The 19684-nt window shown below is 39.3% G+C and overlaps 1 protein-coding gene across 17 annotated transcripts in view; it reads left to right on the forward strand.

The window, feature by feature from the left end:
* DOCK9 (dedicator of cytokinesis 9) overlaps positions 1–19684 on the forward strand; it is a 370241-nt gene that overhangs the window by 170138 nt on the left and 180419 nt on the right. For 5 of the 17 annotated variants that reach the window (XM_058276474.1, XM_058276476.2, XM_058276482.2 and 2 more), the window contains exon 1: positions 16349–16644. The exons of 11 other annotated variants lie outside the window; for them this stretch is intronic. In XM_058276474.1, coding sequence (XP_058132457.1) covers positions 16519–16644 — 126 coding nt within the window. In that variant the 5' untranslated portion in view covers positions 16349–16518. Of the gene's footprint in view, positions 1–16336; positions 16645–19684 lie in introns of those variants that run through there. One more of the 17 variants, XM_058276478.1, reaches the window with a different exon arrangement.

Here is a 19684-nt window from a genome sequence, read left to right on the forward strand (position 1 = left end):
ATCTGGGAATGTCTTAATCTCTCCCTCATTTTTTGAATGACAGTCTCACTGCATATAACATTCTTGGTTGGCACTTGTTTTCTTTCAGCACTTTAAATATTTTGCCCCATGGCATTCTTGCTTCTATGGTTTCTGAGGAGAGATTGGCATTTAATCTTATGGGGACTCTCTTGTACGTAATACATTGCTTTTTTTCCCTGCAGCTTTCAAAACTTTTTCCTTGTCCTTAGCATTATATAGTTTGACTAGTATGTGTCTGGGCATTGTTGAGTTTATCCTGTTTGGCATTGAACTTATTTAATGTTTATATTTGTGTCTTTTGCTGAATCTGGGGAAATTTCTGCTCTCCGCCCTCCTTTTCTGAGCTACTGGGGCCAAAGTTTGAACCCAGGACCTTGTATGTAGGAAACTGGTGTTCAACTACTGAGCCACATCGGCTCCCCTGAGTTGGTTTTTCTAGTTTGTTTGCTTGCTTTTTTTAGGAAGCGCTGGGGATTAAACCCGGGACCTCCCTTGTGGGAAGCAGGTGCTCAACTGCTTGAGTCACATCCTCTCCCTGCTATTATTTCTTAAAAAATATTCCTTCTTTCCTTTTTCTTTCTTCTCCTTCGGGGACTCCCATAATGCATATATTTGTATACTTGATGGTATCTCTGATGATTAAGTTCATGTGTCTACTTGGCCAGGTTATGGTGTCCAGTATGTTAGTCAAGCAAGCATTGGCCTGATTGTTATTGTGAGGCTATTTCATGGACTTAAAACTTCAGTAAGTTGATTGCATCTATGGCTGATTACATCTATACTCAACTGAGGAGATTGCCTTTTACAATAGGAAGTCTCATCCAATCAGTTGAGTGCCTTGAAAGAAGAAGTGATAATTTCTGCACTCAGAAGAATTTCCATCTCTACTTCGGTCAGCCATCTTCTTCTGGGGAATTCATCGAAAACCTTCATCAGAGTTCCCAGCTTATAGCCTGCCCTACAGATTTTGGATTTGTGCATTCCCACAGTTGTGTGAGATAATCCTTATTAAAAAATTCAATATTTAGAGATACTTTCTGTCAGTTCTGTTTCTCTAGAGAACGCTGACTAAAACTGTGTTCCATAGGTCCCTTAGGTACTGTTCATTTTTTTCCCTATTTTTTTTCTTTCTGCTCTTTAGCCTGAATCATTTCAGTTGTCTTATCTTCAAGTCCATGGCTTCTTTCTTCTGTGGCTCCAATCTGAAACCCTCTAGGGAATTTTTCATTTCAGTTTTTGTGGTCTTCAACTCCAGTATTTCTGTTTTGGTTCCTTTTAAAAATTCATGTCTCATTATTGAGATTCTCATATTATTCATTCATTGTTTTCCTGATATGCTTTAATTCTGTCTATGTGTTTTCCTTTATCTCCTTGAGCATGTATATTGAGGGTCACTTTTTAAAAATCTTTGTCTAGTATGTCCATAGTCTGGTCTTCTTTGTTGATGGTTTCTGAATTTTTATCTTGTTACTTTGGAGGAGCCATCATTTCTTGTTTGTTTTATAAAATCTTTTGTTGTACACTATACATTTAATATTTTAAAGTGTTAACTTTGGGATTTAGTCCCTGAACTGTGTGTTCTTTAAGTTTATATATATATAAAACGAGTGATATTACAGAGTGCCAGGAGCTAACAAGAACAAACAAACCAATGCAGAAACATCTTTCACAATCTGTGCAAAGTAGCTCTGTGTTAGCTAGTGCTGGCCTTTAGAGGTTAGCCCTCCTATCAAGAAGATTAACCTGAGGAGGTGAATGTGAAATACAGGGCCCTCTTCATCTTTCTGAACCTGGGTCTTGTTCTGGGTTTATGCTTGCTCGTGACCTTGAGAATTCCCCCATTTACAGGAATTTGAATGCCCCTTCTACCCACTATGAAATAGACTCGCTGCCCCTTTCCTGGGTGTTGTATTATATGACTTAAAGCAGGTAGTCCTTTGCTCCAGGCTGGTTTGACTTAATTATTTCTTACATTGCTTTAATTGTCTGTAAAGTGTTTCTGCCTGCAGAGTAAGTTCTGGGAAGATGAGCCAGGGATGAGTTTCCTGGCTGCCCCCCGCCTCGTAGATTGGCACTGACATATAGGCACCACAATATGTGCACAGGGTTTATTCTGCTCCCTCTGGAACAGGGCTAGAGACCCACATTGGAAGCATAGGCTTCCAATCTACACTCTTCTGGGGATAGGAGAACCATTGCTTTTGATGTCACTCAGTTGGCTTCATCACTGAAGCTTATCCTGAAAACCCTGAATGGTCATCCCTCTTTGTGGTACTTTTTAAAGTGTTTTAATTAGTTAAGATAGGCTAATTGCTATAATAAAACCCTCCAAATGGCAGCAGCATAGCAGTGTTAATATTAATTTCTCACTTGTGACATAATTCCATTTGGTGTATACTGGGCAGACTTCCTTGTAGTGATTTTAGAATCCAGTTTCCTTGCACCTTATGGCTCCACCATTTCCCCTGAGCTCCTCAGCTTCCTTCTCTGCGTTCTCTGCATTCAGTGGACCTATAAATGAAGAGAGAGAGAATTTGAGGATGATTGTGCAGGATATTTTATGGTTGTGCCTAGATTTTGCTACTTCATTTTCTTATATACTTTGTCCAGAATCCAGTCACATGGTTTCTTTCCAACTGCCAAGGAGCTGAGGAAATGCGGTCTTTCTGAGTTCCCTGGAAGAAGAAACAGAACTGCGAGCATCTAGACTAGACCATTACTGTCTAATAAAAATATAATGCCAGCCACTTAAGTAGTTTTTACATTTCCTACTGAAATCATTAAAAGGGTAAAAAGAAACAGATGAAATTAATTTGAATAACATATTCCATTTAACCAAGTAGATTCAAAATATTATTCAATGTTTAATTAATAAAGATTATTAATAAGATATTTTACATTCTTTTTGCATGGAAAGTCTTAGAAATTCCGTGTGCATTTTGTACTTAGACCATGTCTCACTTCTACTAGCCAAAGTTTCAAGTGGCTAGGGGCTACCGTATTGGACAGTGCAGGTCTAGCTAGTCTCAATCACCATATTATTGAAATTACTTGTTTGCACTTCTCCATCTTAGTGCCCACTGTACTGTGTGTTCCCTGCTTCTCATTTCTGTGTTCCTTACCTCTTCTTCCTTGTACAGTACTCATGGCTAGGAAATGCTCGGTGAGTGACTGAGCAGGTAAGGGAGTTGTATGAATTAACTTAATAAATGGATTAATAAGTAAATACAGGAGAATATTCCTCTTGGTTCATTTTGATGACTTTACTGAAAGTTCCTGAGATATCCTCTTCTGTGGTATGTATTGGGTTGCACAGAGTATGACAAAATTAGTGTTATACTAGCAGAATGAAGTGAGCCCAATTTACTGTGGCATAAATATGTGCCCCTGAATTGCAGAAAGTTAGAGCTGAAGAGAATTTGACTAAATAGCCTGGTATCCTCAAGTTACAGATATGTGTGCCTGAGTGAGTGATAACTTGAAGGTGCTTCATCAGCTCAGAGGAGTTGGCTTGCCCACACTTTGGTTAATGTAACTCTTTTGTAGTAAATCTATAAGTTCTGTGCTTACCCCAAGTTAATGAAAACATTGTAGTATGTGCTGCAGTAATTTCAAAATGAGATGTTGGGGAAAGTATTGTTTAAACAGTCTTGGTTTAAAAATATTGCCAAACAAAAGTTGTATAAAGTTTTTTTTGGTTTATTTTACTCTGTCTTCTCATCAAGTCTTACATTAGGGAATAAGCAGGTTCATGAATGGTATAGCAGTACAATGTGCAATCTGAGTAAGAGATTCTTTTTAATAGATAAGTGATGGTATGTTGAGCTTGTACTATTGGATAAGGACTTTTTTTCCCCAATTACTGGCCTAATTGCAGAGAATTACTGAGGATGCATATGGAGGATGTAACTTTGGCATTTAATCTCTTATGGATGCGAGAAAGGAAATCCTTAAAAATGTATTTTTCTCCAAACAGATTGCTTCACTGCTAGTTAGGGACCATCCAACAAAAGCCACAGAATTGAACTTTAATGAGAGCTTGTAACTCAGCTGGGAAGCAAGTAAGGTGTTTTGAAGGGTTGTAGGGAGCCAACTTCTGGGTTTGATTTTGTTTCGTATCCTCTTTAGGAAAGAATACTGCTTGCTAAACAAGGGTTTCATACGCGATCACAGCATTAAAAATATTTCTGAGATGTGTGAAACTTTTAATTTTCCGTAGGTTCTTTCTTACTGACTGGAAATTGAAAGATGTCTTATTTTGGCACAGGTTGGGGAAGGGTAATTCTAGTGGGGGAAACTGCCCCTAAAGTTTTGTTTTTTCCAAAAAATTCAGCAAAATAGGAAATGAACAGTAATTAATGAGTTGAAGTGTACAGTGTTCTTTTCAGTAAGGCTAAGGTACGTGTTCCATCCTGTGGAGGATGATAAAATTTTGGCTTTGATTTCCATTCCCTTTTTCTCTTCAGCAAACTGCATTCATCTGTGTCATACCTGTGCCGAGATATTTCTGGGAACCCATCCATGTTTCCTTGTATTGGATCTGTGCTTAAGCCTTGAGGGTGTTCTACCTATATTATATTACATTAAGAACAGTGATTCATACCTTGGTCCTAGATGGGTGAAAGCCTGCAGCATAGGTGTCATGTTGAGATCTGTGAAAAATACAGATCTATGGGCTTCAACCTCAAGCAAGATTCAAGTTCAGAAGTTCTGGGTGGGGTCCTGGAATCTTATCATTATTATTTTAAAACTCCCAAAGTGACTGGTGCAGAGCTAGGTTTGGGAACCCCTGCAAGACGAGATGACCTACCGCCTTGTAGCTGTTCTCGCCCTTGGAGTCCTGAGAAGGAAGAAATTCTTTAGGACTACTCAGAAGGGCCTCATGAAAGAGAGGACCTTCAGGCTGAACCTTGAGAGGTGAGCAGGCATTTGACAGCTTTAGAACATCAGAAAGGTGGGAGAACATTCTAGATTGGGAGGACAGCGTTTCCTGGAGGCTTGAAGGTGAGCTGTGGTGTGGCGTGAGGAGGCAGCACAGGCAATGTCTTTGTCTATAAGGCTTGGGGCAGGGCGTGGTGAGGAGGGTGTCAGGGAAGACCAAAGAGGGTCTAGTGTGCTGTGTTGGCTCTGAGGGCCGTGGGGCGAAGGATTACTGTGGCGGAGTGATCACAATTTAGCACATGGAGGAACTGCCCTGCCTAGTTCACACACCTAGGATTATACTGCTTGTTTCTTTTTCCTTCCTTCCTTTGGGCAGTTAAAATGAGACATAAGGCTTTGTCCTCACTTCCGTATTTCCTGTTTTCCTCACCATAATCTATACTTCCGCCTTTAGCAATTTTCACCTATGTGTGGACACCATCACCATCACCACAAAAAAGTTTAAACTTGGTAGAGTTTTTGATTGCCTCAATTCCTCTTGAGTTACTTATCTAATAAGGAAGAAGGAAGTCTTATCGAGCTAGAGCTTTAAATCTTTCAAGTGTATCTGGTCACTTATGGCTTGTTGATTTTATCTTTATGGTCAAGGAAATAAAAATCCCCTCCTATTAATTTATTTGTAGTGGTTTTGCAACAGAACAACTCTTTGACCTCCAGACTAGTTACTTTACCTCTGTACCTCCATTTCCTCATCTCTAAATTGAGTAGCTCAAAGTTGTTGGAGTATTAAATATAATGCTTATCAGTGTCCAGCCAAGAGTAACCCCAGTGTTGAGTGGAACCATATTGTAGTCTAAGGCAGAAGGACAAATCAGTAGTACTGATTCTATCTTTATTTCATGTTTTGATTTATCATGGTTTTTTTTGCATTAATTTCTTATTTTAAAATGTATTTTGTTAAAATATTATTGATCTTGATTACTGAATTTATTAGTGTGTTCTTTTTTTTTAAAGATTTATTTTATTTCTCCCTCCCAACCCCGTTGTCTGCTCTGTGTCCATTCACAGTATGTTCTTCTGTATCTGCTTGCATTCTTTTTTTTTTTTTAAAGATTATTTATTTATTTCTTCCCCCTTCCCCCCCACCCCAGTTGTCTGTTCTCTGTGTCTATTTGCTGCGTCTTCTTTGTCCGCTTCTGTTGTTGTCAGCGGCACGGGAATCTGTGTTTCTTTTTGTTGCATCATCTTGTTGTGTCAGCTCTCTGTGTGAGTGGTGCCATTCTTAGGCAGGCTGCACTTTGTTTCACGCTGGGCAGCTCTCTTTATGGGGTGCATTCCTTGCGTATGGGGCTCCCCTACGCCGGGGACACCCCTGCGTGGCAGAGCACTCCTTGTGTGCATCAGCACTGCGCATGGGCCAGTTCCACACGGGTCATGGAGGCCCAGGGTTTGAACTGCGGACCTCCCATGTGGTAGACAGATGCCCTAACCACTGGGTCAAGTCCGCTTCCCTGCTTGCATTCTTGTCATGCAGCACCAGGAAACTGTGCCACTTTTTCTGTTGTATCATCTTGCTACATCAGCTCTCCATGTGTGCAGCGCCACTCCTGGGTGGGCTGTGCTTTTTTCACGTGGGGCAGCTCTCCTAGCCGGGTGCACTACTTGTGTGTGGGGCACCCCTATGTGGGAGATAACCCCTGCATGGCATGGCACTGCTTGCATGCAGCAACACTGCGCCTAGGTCAGCTCACCACACGGGTCAGGAGGCCCTGGGTATTGAACCTTGGACCCTCCATATGGTAGATGGATGCTCTATCAGTTGAGCCACAACTGCTTCCTTATTAGTGTGTTCTTAACTTTTATTCCTGAATTGAGTGCTTCACTCACTTGACCCTAGCCCAGGCTGTGAAGGAAGCACAATTTATAACATTAGCTACTTTTATGAATATTACTTTTTAAAAATTCCTGAATAAGAGTTTAAAAGTTGTAAAAAATGTCTTTACTTTTAAAAGAATTCATACTTATTAAAAAAGTTTAAGAAGTATAAACAAGTAGAAAGTAAATAAATGCTTTTTTCTCCTCATATTTCAGATATAGCCACTATTAACAGTGCATTTCCTTTCCGATTTTATTTTATTTTATTTTCCAATCTAATATTTTCACTCCTTAGGAAACCCTCCAATACTCTTTATAGCTCCCCTAAGGAGCTTTGTGTTTAAAGGAAGATAAAATTATGTTTGCAATAAAACTTAAACATTCTGTTCCATTTAATTACCAGGTTCAAGATTAATTTTGGACTGTATAGCTTTAAAACATAGTAAAGATATGAACTTTGGTTAAGTTATTTAATTCATTAGAGTACCACTTTCTGTATACAATAGTATCTAATTATAGTGTTTGCTATTGTAAGTGTTAAATTGAACTAAATGAAATGAGAATATATGTCAAGTGCCCAGCACATAGTGTAGTGGCTTGGTAAATGTTTTTCTTCCATGTCTTTGCCACACCCCAAGCCTTATCCATTCCTTCCCTCACACCTTCTGTGCTGAAAGTTATAATTAAAAATATAAGTACCATCTTCTAGATTTAGGTCTTGGCAGAGCATAAATGGAAGCATGTGTCTGGAGTTACATTAAATACTTTATGTGACATTAGAAGCCTCATTTATTTTATATTTACTTAACCTGCTATTTTTGAACCAAGAGAGGGACTTTAAGACATGGTCCTTCTTTGTGGAAGGGCCAGTGGAATATTTATAACTACTGATGTTCCACGTTTTCAGAGATGGGTTAAGCATGGTCCTGTCTCTATTAATAACTTGTCTTGGAAAGATTTTGTTTCCTTGTTTGAGAGGGGAAAGTTGAAGCCCTTTGTGTTGTATGTACAATGCTTTAGAAATGGAACAGAAGTAACATTAGACTATTCCATCAGTTTAGTATAGCACCACCTCCACCTCTACCACCTCCACCACCACCACCTCCACTCATACTATATCACAACACTCCCACTTCCACTTCCACCTCCACCTGTTTCTGGGTTATGCGACGTGTATGTTTTGATTTCATAGTGAAGAAGAAAAGCTTTCGTGGCCTTCCATGATATTTACCCTTCCCAGCTATCGTAGTTGTTTTTACACTGTGTCCTCCTTTATGCCTAGCGTATCTATGAAGAAATTCACTTAAGTTTTCATTACGTGTTTTTATAAGAACTTGGGTAAAGATTTGACCTTCAGGATGTAGTCTCCAGGAATATGTATGAGCTCCCTAAAACTGACTTTGTTTTTTATTCCTTGGCAGTCTCCTTAATTTCATATAGGAAGTCAGTTACAATAAGCTTGAAAGAAATAGAAGGCCTTCATTTAGGTAGCAGGATGAGAAGGGATGTATCATCTTTGCTACTGATGATATTATCTTATGGAAGGGACGTAATCTACTGCCTTTTAATGGAGGGGAATTCCCAATTATTGTTAGGGAACTCTTTTATTTTAATTGATCATTGTCTTTAAAATGCAAAGGAAATTATGCCACAAGTATGGGGAAACTCTACAGTGACCTTTGCAAAGTTGCCTGAGTAGACTTTCTCGAAACCCTTCTAGTCCAGGAGTTTTTCTTTTTTGCAGAAGTAGGTGTCTAGAGTCTGCTCGGAGGCTTGTCCTCTTTACTTTGTCCATGCTAGGTAGCTGATTCGTATGGACTCTGACACCAGGGAGTAGTCAGGCCACGTGACCTCTGGTAGCTTGTTTCATCTCTGTCATCTTTAAATCGAAGTAGATTGGCCCCTGGCTTTGCCCTTATAAGCACAGATGAAGCTTGCTTTAAGTAAAATTTACATAGAGAAATAAAGGTTTAAAAAAAACAGATACACTTGGATGATGGTTATTTACAGTTTTGACTAGGTTACTTTGGGAGGTGAACATGAGTAAAAGAGAAAGAATGAACATTTGTCTTTCAGTTATAATCTAATGATGCATTTTATTTCGAAATGAAAAACTAGAGTTTTTAAAAAAAGTTTTTTGATTGATTTTTCTCACCAAGAATACATTCTCTGGCCCCTAACCTCTAAATTTGTTATGCAGTAAGGAAAGTCCGCTCATGTGCACTCCTGTCGGGCTTGGGTTTATGATAAATCATATCAAAGCGAAGCAACTTCATCATTTATTCTGTAAGCAAACATTTATGTGTGCCTAGTACAATGCCAGGCTCTGGGGCACACAGGGCTCTGCCCGGTCCTTCCCAATGCTTAAGGCTGATGAGAAGATAAAACTCTCAGTTAACTTCCAAACAAGGTTGCCTCCATAGCAGGCTGGGTTTTGTTAGGTCATACCGGGAGTTTAGTTTCCTGAAAAAAATCCCAGGCACGTTTTTTGTTTTCCTTGGCTTTGTAAATTTCCATATCTAAAAAAATTAGTACACTGCTGGCTGAATTACCGTTACCATGATCAAAATAAATTGATTGTGTACAGGAAAATGGTTGGTGTGTAGAGTTTAAGAATGCCATATCCAAACTGAAGACCCCCTGAAGCTTCAGTGAATTCATTCAAGAAACGCTTTTGAGCACCTACTCTGTCTTAGGACCTGGGAATACAGCAGGGAAGAAAGCAGGCAAAAATCTTTGTCCTCATGAAGCTGCTTTTTTCATTGGGGTTCGACAGACATTAAGCAAATTAGAAAAATAGAAAATAAAATGCCAGCTGGTCATAGAAGTTATGGAAAAAATGAAAGCAGGTGAAGGGGACAGAGGCGTCACCAGATGGATGTGGGGTTGGTTTTACGGAGAAGCTTCTCGAACATTTTGATTTGGGAAAAACCTCCTCTACATGGTGGGATACTTCCATTATCTACGTGGGTCTTGGGAATTAACCAAATGTAGGTAGGATTATAATGAAGACAGATGATCTTGGTTTCCAGGTGAGGAAACTGGGCGTGAAGTCAGTTTCCTAAATTCATACAGCTAGAACCAGATAACGGTCTCTAGAAATGGAAGAACTGTCCCTGCCTTAGTGTCCTTTTCTGAAAGGAGATTTCTCCAGGGTCTGTCTCCTGCTGTCCGGGGCTGCTGGCTTACCCCAGAGCTGAGTAGAGAGGGAGGGCAGCAGGCTTCCTGCTGACGACTGTCCACGCTCCCTCCCGCAGCGACTCTTCACCGACAGGCGTTCTTAAGTTCTCGCGTCTGCCGGCCTCTCGGCTCTGCCCCTGCTCCCTTGCATACAAGCATCTGACACATCTAGGAATATGCCCACTTTTTAGTCTTTGGGCTTTTCTTTTGTGCATAGTAGGACAATATGATTTTGAAATGTTTAATATTCCCTTGGAATGGTTTGTTTTTCCCTAAATGTCATCAATAAGGGAGATTCTAATAGTTAATATTGTAGACATGTAGCACTGAAAAAAAAAATTTTTTTTTTTTGGTGTAACTCCTTCATTTTATAGGTGAAGTTTGTGGGGCCCCAGAAAGGTGAAATGACTTTTTCAATGTCACTTAGCTGTTGTGTGGCATAGTGGGTGCTGGAATCCTTGGGGAGCATCCTCTTGACCATTATCAAGTAATCCAGTCATTCATTTATTTCTGGCTATGGAAGTGGTAAGTGCTTTTGAATAAGAGTGTCAAGAAAAGAAAATCACTAATAATCCCACATATCAGAGGAAATCAGGAGCCACATTTTGGCATATATTTTTTTTCTTCAGTTTTGTAGGTGTGTGTGATTATGAGCATTTTCTCAATATCATTAAAAGTTCTTAGAAAATGTAATTTTTATTGGTTATATTATTTGCCCTATTTTGGAGGTAGAATTTGGCTTTGGGTTGTCAGCCTGGCATTAGGCTTCATATAATTGCCTATTTCCTGATTTGGCGATCAGTCAACAAATTAGTAGACTGTGCATGGTTGACACTTCTGATCACAGACTAATGGTTTGTTTATTTAACTGATGCCTGATGTTTAAATTGTTAAATTGTTGTCAGTTTAAGCTGCTGAAGTAGATATTTGCATCCCAAAACTCTTTAAGCTAATCTCTCTGGGCCTCAGTTTCCTCATTCTGTGAGCAGAGGGTCTTCCTCTGGTCTCCTGGGCCTCTCAGAAAAATCACAGTCATGCAAAAAATTTGCATATAATTTTAGAGGCCCATGGACAGCTTCCCCCCCCAAGTCTAGCTTTGGACTCTAGGATAAGAAACACTAGACTAGAAGATAATGCCGATTACATTTCTGCAATATTTGATTAAATTACTAATGATAAAAATAATTGAGACAAGCACTAGACTTTATATTAGAATTTATTGTTTTTGATATTAACTGTTCCAAGAGGCCCTCCGGGGTTCTAAAGTAGAAACCCACTCTCCTCCCGCTCTGTCCTCTGTCCTCTGCCTGCCCTCCCCACACCCCATCCCCAGCTATTGTCTCATGGACTGTTGGCCACCTTGTTTCACAGCTGTTGCCTCTAATGCTGTCCCATTCTTTTCTGTTTTACTGTTTCTTGTGCCTTTTTTTCTACCATGTTTTTGTTTTTCTTAGAAAGGCAAATCGTTTCCTGACACCTTTTCTTTTCTTTGGCTCGCAATCTGACAGGTAACAATACAGTGTGGAAAACCGTTAGTCATTTGCTCCCTTTTGCAATTTTTAGAAGTAATTTCTACTTACTAATTGCTTCTTATTTCCTCAGAACAGAAGAAAAAGACTGATCATTTTGGAGTAGAGACTTAAAAAAAAAGTATATCTATGTTTTCCTTGTGTCTTTAAAGTTAATTGTATTTTTTAAAAAGATTTATTTTATTTATTTATCCTCCCCCCCTCATTGTTTGTGGTTGCTGTCTGCTCTCTGAGTCTGTTTGCTGTGTGCTCTCTGTGTCTGCTTGTCTTCTCTTTAGAAGGCACTGGGAACTGAACCCGGGACCTCCCATGTGGAAGAGAGGCACTCAGTCACCTGAACCACCTCAGCTCCCTGGTTTTTCATTGTCTTTCCTCTTTGTTTCTCTTTTGTTGTGTCATGTTGTTGTGGCAGTTCGCTGCACCTGCCTGCTGCGCCAGCTTGCCTTCTCCAGGAGATACCTCCCATGTACTATGTGGAAGCCCAATTGCTTGAGCCACATCCACTTCCCTAATTGTATTTTAAATGTCCTCCTGATGGGAGCCCTAACACAGAGTAAAAAAAATTCCAGTAAGTTGAGATAATAGATGCTATTTATTCTTTGTCCACTATATGGTTATTAGCTATAGCAAATGCAGTATCAAACTTTATGTAGGTTCCTTGTTAAAAACAAATTTTATTTGCACTTTTAATGGTATAGTTGTGCTGTTTCCAAATATACTGTTGTCTCAAGAAATGTCTAGCAAGATTTGCAGAGTAACATTTTCTTAGAATGGAGAAAATTAGTAAATTGTACATTTTATTTCAGTTTATGAGCAGTTGAAAGCATGCCTTAATTTGGGCCATTAACAATTGAAAATGTTTGCATATTTTTATGATTACTGCATTCCATTTCAGGGCTAAAGATGTACATTGACACAAAATTGACATAAACATCAATTCAGCAAATACAAAGATGGTTAAGATACAGGGTTGTAGGGTTTAAAGTTAGACCTCCTGGGAAGCAGATATGGCTCAACTGATAGAGCGTCCCCTTGCCATATAGGAGGTCCAGAGTTCAAACCCAGGGCCTCCTGGCCTGTGTGGTGAGCTGGCCCACGTGCAGTGCTGCCGCGCTTAAGGAGTGCCGTACCACACAGGGGTGTCCCCCGCATAGGGGAGCCTCACACGCAAGGAGTGTACCCTGCAAAGAGAGCTGCCCTGTGTGAAAAAAAGCACAGCCTTCCCTGGAGTTGCGCCGCACACATGGAGAGCTTACGCAGCAAGATGATGCAACAAAAAGAGACACAGATTCCTGGAGAAGGCAAGCAGATACAGAAGAACGCCCAGTGAATGGACACAAGAGAGCAGACAACGGGGGGAGGTGGGGAAGGGGAAAAGAAATAAATAAAATAAATCTTAAAAAAGTTAGACCTCCTTATAGTCAAATTTGCTCCTGAAAAATCTTTTATTTTCTATTAAGTTTTCATGGTTTTGTGTACATAACCTGTATAATAATTTATTTGCACATTACAATTTGAGAACTAAAACCTATATGCAGAAGTATAGGCACTCACTCCACCACACTTCAAAAGTGTTCCTGCTTCCCCAATGTTAAAAGATTTGATTGCTGACTTAAGAGTTAAACAACATAATGTATGAAAGAACTTGAGTTTGATAGATAGTAGGGGCTCAATAAATGTTTGTGTAGTTTGAACCCAAGCTCCTATGTAAACCTTGATGTTATAAAGGAAAACATGGCCATCTACTTCCTGTCTTTCCAATTTGGCATTTGCTCTTGTGGCTGCTCTGACCAGCTGTCATTCTCATGCCATTGGATACAGATGTCATGAACCCCATAAAGGAGACCACATCCTATTCTGAGGTTGAGGTTCTGAAGTTAAATGTGGTACCATGTGATTCCCTTTGATTGGTCTGTCCTACACAAGCAGAATAGAACAGGGGCACTTTGTATTTCCTGAGAAGTTATGTAGCAGGAAAGCTGACATATAGTCTCTCTATTCCTCCAAGTCCTCAGAATTCCCTTCTTTCATCAAGTTAAATGTGATAGTCATGTTCTCAGAATTGCTTTCCTCGATCTGGGCTTTACTATTATACTCTAGAGATAGTGGTGAGGAAAAACTGTGCGAATTTGGCTGCTGCATTTCCTATAAACATGCTGAGACCTTTGTCTAGTACATTAATCTGTGCCTTGTATGAGAAACTTTGAAAAAATGTTTACTTGTCTTGAAAATTGGTATGAGTTACATAGATGATCATATTTGCCTATTTGTCATGGCATCTTTGGAAGGTGAGAGCCAACTAAATTTTTTTCCTTGATTACAAAAGAATTATAAATTCATTGCTAAAAATTGGAAAAATATCAAAAAACTTCAACAAGAAGATGACTGGCTCATGACAAGAACTGGTGGGGTTTACAGTGTGTATTTGAAAGCAGCTGTCAAACTCTACAGCAAAGAGGGAAGAACAGTTGATTTTAAATTGCTGAAGCACTATGTCATGTGTTGTAGTAGCACACGGTCAATGGAATTGTTACTTAAATTCCGAGTTTGGCTAATTCTTGAATTTAAGACTAAGACTGATTTCATTAGGTTAGAACAACAGCAGCAGTTACTATCAAAAGACTCCTACAGTGAACCAGGCTCTGTGCTGTGCCATTTACAGACCTTTTAACCCTTCACTACAGCACCTGGATGGGAGTCAACTCAGATGTTGCTGTTATCTTTAATCCCTGACTGGTGACCAGTATCTTTTTACCTGCTATGCTTGTCAGCAGTGTGAGCATAGTTGGCATAAACAACTGGTCCCACATCGCATTGTGTTTAGGAGTTTGTGTTCTGCTCGCTGTTGGACGTTATGCACGTCGCATAATCCCTCTGGGCACTGGTTTCCTTACCTGTAAAATGGGGATAACAATGTTGTCTACTTAATAGGATTATTAGGAGGGTTAAATAAATTGGTATGTGTATAGGAACCTGTTAAATTCCCTCCCATTCCTTTCAGAACATCAGGGTGTTTTTGACCAAACAAGTGGAGCCACATTTCTCACTAGAACTTCTGGTGGCTTAATGACGACTGGGATTTGAAGAAGGGCTATTTAGAACTCTGACCATTTCAAAAAGGTTTTTGTGTCAGGTTGATTGTGCTCTGTACTTTATTAGTCTCCATTCGTCCATACAGTACTGTTGCCTTGATCCTTTCTTACCTCCTTCTCTGTTTTATAGCACATTTATAAGTTTTGATATAATTATTTAATACTTTATTTATTTATGTAACTGAGACCCCATTTTCCCCCTATCCTTTTGTAACCTTATAAGGATGAATTTTAAAACATTCTTAGATCATATTATTTTAGAATGCAAATTTGGTAGATGAGTTTATATTTACCCTGAAAGATTACCACAGATTGAGAAATTGGGTAGGTGTTTTTTTTACTTTAAACTGTTATAGAAACAACTACTTTTTGTTACGGACTCATTGAATCCTGGTGATTTATTACATAATTAATGCCCGCACTTGAAAGGATCCCTGAAGTTTGAAGGGACAGATACTTTACTAAGCTGTTGGCAGGGAGGTGGCGGCAGCGGACCTGGCGGGGAGAAGGAGGTCCCATCTGAGCCGCTCAGCCTCAGTTACTTTGCCTAGAGAATGGGCGACTTGTATCTATATTGCAAGATTCGTGTTAAGGTTTGAGATTATGTCTATATAATAGTTTATATGTTACCCTGTGGTAGTTTACCTATGATACCTACTGTTGCTATAGAGAACTAATTTAAATGTTGTTGTTGTTTAACAACTACGTGTACTACAACTACTACTTCTGTTAATTACTGCTGCTAAATTCTCTGATTTCAAGAAAATAAGCAGAGTAGCTGGGAGAAACAGTGTAGCATTCCAGGAAGTGAAGATTAATATTTAATCCCATCTTTCATGCTCCCTTTCTATTTAACTTTTAATAAATCACTTAACGCCTCTGTTTCCATTTTCCCTAAGAGTCGAATTTAAAAAGTTACTCTACTGTTAATCTGAGGAAATAAAAATAGCAGACTTTTGGGAATACACATGTGGGGTAATATTATGACTGAACCAAGGGATGGTGAACCTATGACTTTCCTATGCCTTTGTGTGCATCTTTATTAATTATATTAGTTTGTCATTTATTATTTCATCTTGCCTTCCACCAAGCTCCTAAGATCCTTGAAGGGGAGGAGACGCTGTGCCTTATATTTTTACTGTGACCCCTCAATACTGGCACGTACCTGTTGATGGATTTAAAGTAATATTCTGTTTAATAAAAACATGAAACATGTGAGCACATGAAAAAATTTGATGATCTTGTCTTTCTAGCATAGAATAGTAGATAAATCTAGTTTTGTAAAGGCTGTGGAATTGTGTGCTGCGGGGAGAAACTCTTGTCTTCCACCTGTACCCGTGAGACTGGGATTAGCTGTGGCTGCAGGAACACCCTGGCTGGTTGTTCTCCCCGGCTTTGATCATCAGCCAAGCATTTGGTGTTTAGCCATAACACAAATGAAAGCATTCCTAAACTATACACATTTTAGAGCACCAAGACGTCTTAGCCAGCTCCTAAAAGAGCCATGAGTTTCAGATTTGAAGTAATTATGGAGTCTGACAGTGACTGTGGATAGTTTTCTTTTAAACACTGCACTATTTTGATTCGGATTGATTTGGCCCACGCTGTGTGGAATGGACACAGTAAGGCCTGTCTTTATCTAGAGGCAGGGCACTGTGTATTGTACAATTTGGGGTTTGTTTTCCTTTGACCGGCCAGTGGAGCCTCCCGTTTCCCGAGGAGTAGTAACAGCCCTGGAGGCCGGCCCTCCCTGGCACGCCTTCCCAGCACGCAGCTCTGCAGACGGCACCCCCAGGCGAGCTCTGCCTGGGGCTGACCACTTGTGCCTGGGAATCAACTTCCTTTCCTTCTGTGGACTGCTGGCATGTGCTTGCCCTGCACGCCTGGGGACTCCCAGCTGTCCCAGTTGCAGACTTTCTGACTTGCTTTTTCATCCGAGAATGCAGACTGATAAATGCAGGACAAGTAGTAGAAGTGTCAAAAAAGAGCTGGTGATTGAGTCCCCCCTGCAATGCAAGGATGCCGTACAGGGAGAAGTGGAGGTGGAGAGCCCAGGTCCAGTACTGGTGAGAGCGTCCTACCAAAAGCTTTTATGTTGTCTCCTCTCAGTGTTTTTATTGTGTACCAGGGGTCCATGCATTTTTACCCTCTGTTTGATTTAAAGATTTGCTCTACTTGGCTGTTGTGAACTTTCGCTCTTCTTTCCTGTAAATTGACTTTTCGGTTCAAGTTTGATTCTTCTTTGTGAGGAAGGAAAAGTTGACATTTTGTAAAGAACAATCATGTATTGTTCAAAATTGTGTCCCACCTAGATGCAGTGTTTCCAAAGGTAAACCCAGGGAGCACGTTATAATTGTCTTTCATAGTGTTGAAAAAACATGGACTTTGCCAAAATTAAAATTTTTACACTATGTATTTATGTTAACAAGAAGATGTTAACAAGAAAAGGTGACATTTAGGCGTTTTAAGGAACATAACTTGAAGTTTCATGTGCTCCTTCTTACACATTTTAACAGGAGATTTACCTTGGATAAACTAAGAAGAAACCTAAACTTTGAACTAACTCAGAAGTTTCTCTTCCTAACATTAGCTAAACTCTTAGCAGTTTGGATAAAGTCAAGTGCTTTGGTGGACTTGCTAAGGGAGGAATGTGCAAAATGCTTGTGTTGTTATTATCAATGAGTAGGTTGTCCTTCTCTCTCGGAATTTCTGTAGTACAATAAAGGCATATAATTTTTTAAGCAAGCTGCAAAAAACCACCAACATGCACTGTAGAGGAGACAATTGAGCCTTTCAAGTTATCTATTAAAGGGATTGTTAAACTAGTACTCAGTTATTCAATATGTATTTTTTTTTAATATGGAGGCGCAGTTTCTATTATCGTGAAGTATTTGCTTAATAATTTACTTAATGTTCAGTTAATGTCTTAAGAATCTGAACTTAAACTTTTCTTAACTGATTTGAATTGCTTTCCTCTGTGACACATGTGACTGCCTTATATTGTGTTGCCTTCAAAATTATATTGTTAAGCCTGAACTGAGAAAGTCCATAAAATATGATGAGTCTTTTTCATGGCAGAGTTTCAACATAGAGATCTAGATTTCTATTTTCACCCTCTGATATATTGTTTAGAGATGTTGCTCATTATCGTGGATTCCTTTCTGCTAGGACAACAGCTAGTTTACTGAGTAGCTTGAGCTGCTTGCATACTATATAGATTTAACTGGTTAAAGTTCTCAGCTGATGTAGCTTATGATTTCTTAAAGGAAGTTGTGTGGTTTGGGTTCTCTTGTGAATACTCTTAAAAATCTTTTGTCAGTGATTCTCCAGATGTGTAGAAATACTTTTCCAGAGGATTAAATATACTGTAGAAAGATACAATGAGTTTTTTTTATTACACAACTGACTCTTTAAAAACTTAGCTCTCTAGTGCTTAAAAAAAGGCAGGCTGTCCACATCCCAGTTATTTGTTTAAGTCCAATGTTACTACATCCAATTCCATGGGGAGTTATTTGTCCACTATAATGGATAAGCTGCTGTTCTCAGCAGGACCCAGGAGTTCCTGGCAGTGTGGAGAAGGCTCTGGCTCTTTGTGCCAGGGGAGAGAGGTATGAGAGAGAAACGGTACAATGAGAAATTTTTTCTTATCTGATTGTGTTTCTCTTCTTTCTGAGAGGTAAGCAAGATTAACAAACTGATGTTAGGGATAGTTTAGCAGGGCCTCTGCACAGAGCATATCTCCTTACAGAAACCATCACTGCCTGCTACAAACAAGAATTCAACAAATTGCTTGGAATACAACTTGTTGCTTGGGGTGAATTTTTTAAACAGGTATGCATACACAGCTATAAGACCTTTTTCTTATAGTATTATTCATTATTATGATGTCAGTGTCCCATGTACTGGGTAAGCATCTCCAAGTCTGTACATAATTTACATGTATTATACTTAAGGACCATTTAAATGTAGGTACCGTACTTTAAGAAGTGGCACTTTGAAGTCAGGTTTTGCTAGTTTTGCTTATGTACGCAAACGGTCCTTGGGAAAAATATTGTATAGTTTAGAAAACATAAAAGTAATTAATGCATGTAATAACAATTGCAAATAATGTAAAAACGGGGGAAGTGCCCTATCCTTACTCTCCAAAGGTGCCTCAGTATTAATAATTTGGTTCTTATACTTCTAGACTTCCTCCTGTGCATATAAAAGCACAATTTATTATGAGTACATGGTTTAGAAAATATACTCGTAGTATAGATTTCTGCAAGTTGATTTCTCCCAGAATATATCAAGAACATCTTTCTCTGTCACCATACGTAGATTTATGCCATTATTTTTAATGGCTGTATGGTATTCTGGTTTATAGCTATAGCATAATTTAATGATTATTCAGTTTGTTTCCAATTCTGTATAATTAGTATCAATGTCATAGTGAATGTCCTGGTAAATATATCTTAAAGCACTTATGCAAGTTAGAAGTACTTCTTTTTCTATGAAACTTCTATCAGGCATTTCCTCTTGCCCTTATGTTTGACATAATGGTTCTCTCCCCTCTCTAAATAACAGTTAAGGCTTCCCTCTGCAATGGCTGCTTATTCAGTACTAAAGTCATTCACCGTTTCTAAGAGAAGGATGTGCCTGGACATTATAAAGTTTCAGAGGCTGCAGCATTCAGTTTACAAGCAATTACGTAGATAGGTCTTATCCCCTGCATTGTGACAGTAAGTATGGGAGGAAGTGCCGGGTGAAACTTCCCCGTTCCTGTCCTAGGCTTACTGCCAAACCCATTGAAAAATGACTTTGTGGACCTGAGTGACAAACAGGCAGCATAGTTAGAGTGTTCTTGATGTCTACACATCAGTTACCCTGCTTGCATTTGAATGCCTATTTTTGCCCCTAGCCTCTAAAGCAGTTTCTGGAAATAGTTGTTACAGCTCAACAATTTAGAGGAAAAGGGTGTGGCCCTAAAACATCAAACATGACCAAGGGTAGATGCTGAAGATGCTATTTACGTTGCCCTTTGAATTTGTTACCTTCCTTAGGCAGAAAGGACTACAGCACAGGTCTTATTTTGGGAATTTTGAAGGTCAAAAGATTTGGAGAGAG

The sequence above is a fragment of the Dasypus novemcinctus genome, chromosome 15, assembly GCF_030445035.2.
Source record: "Dasypus novemcinctus isolate mDasNov1 chromosome 15, mDasNov1.1.hap2, whole genome shotgun sequence".
In the NCBI taxonomy this organism is placed as follows: Eukaryota; Metazoa; Chordata; class Mammalia; order Cingulata; family Dasypodidae; genus Dasypus; species Dasypus novemcinctus.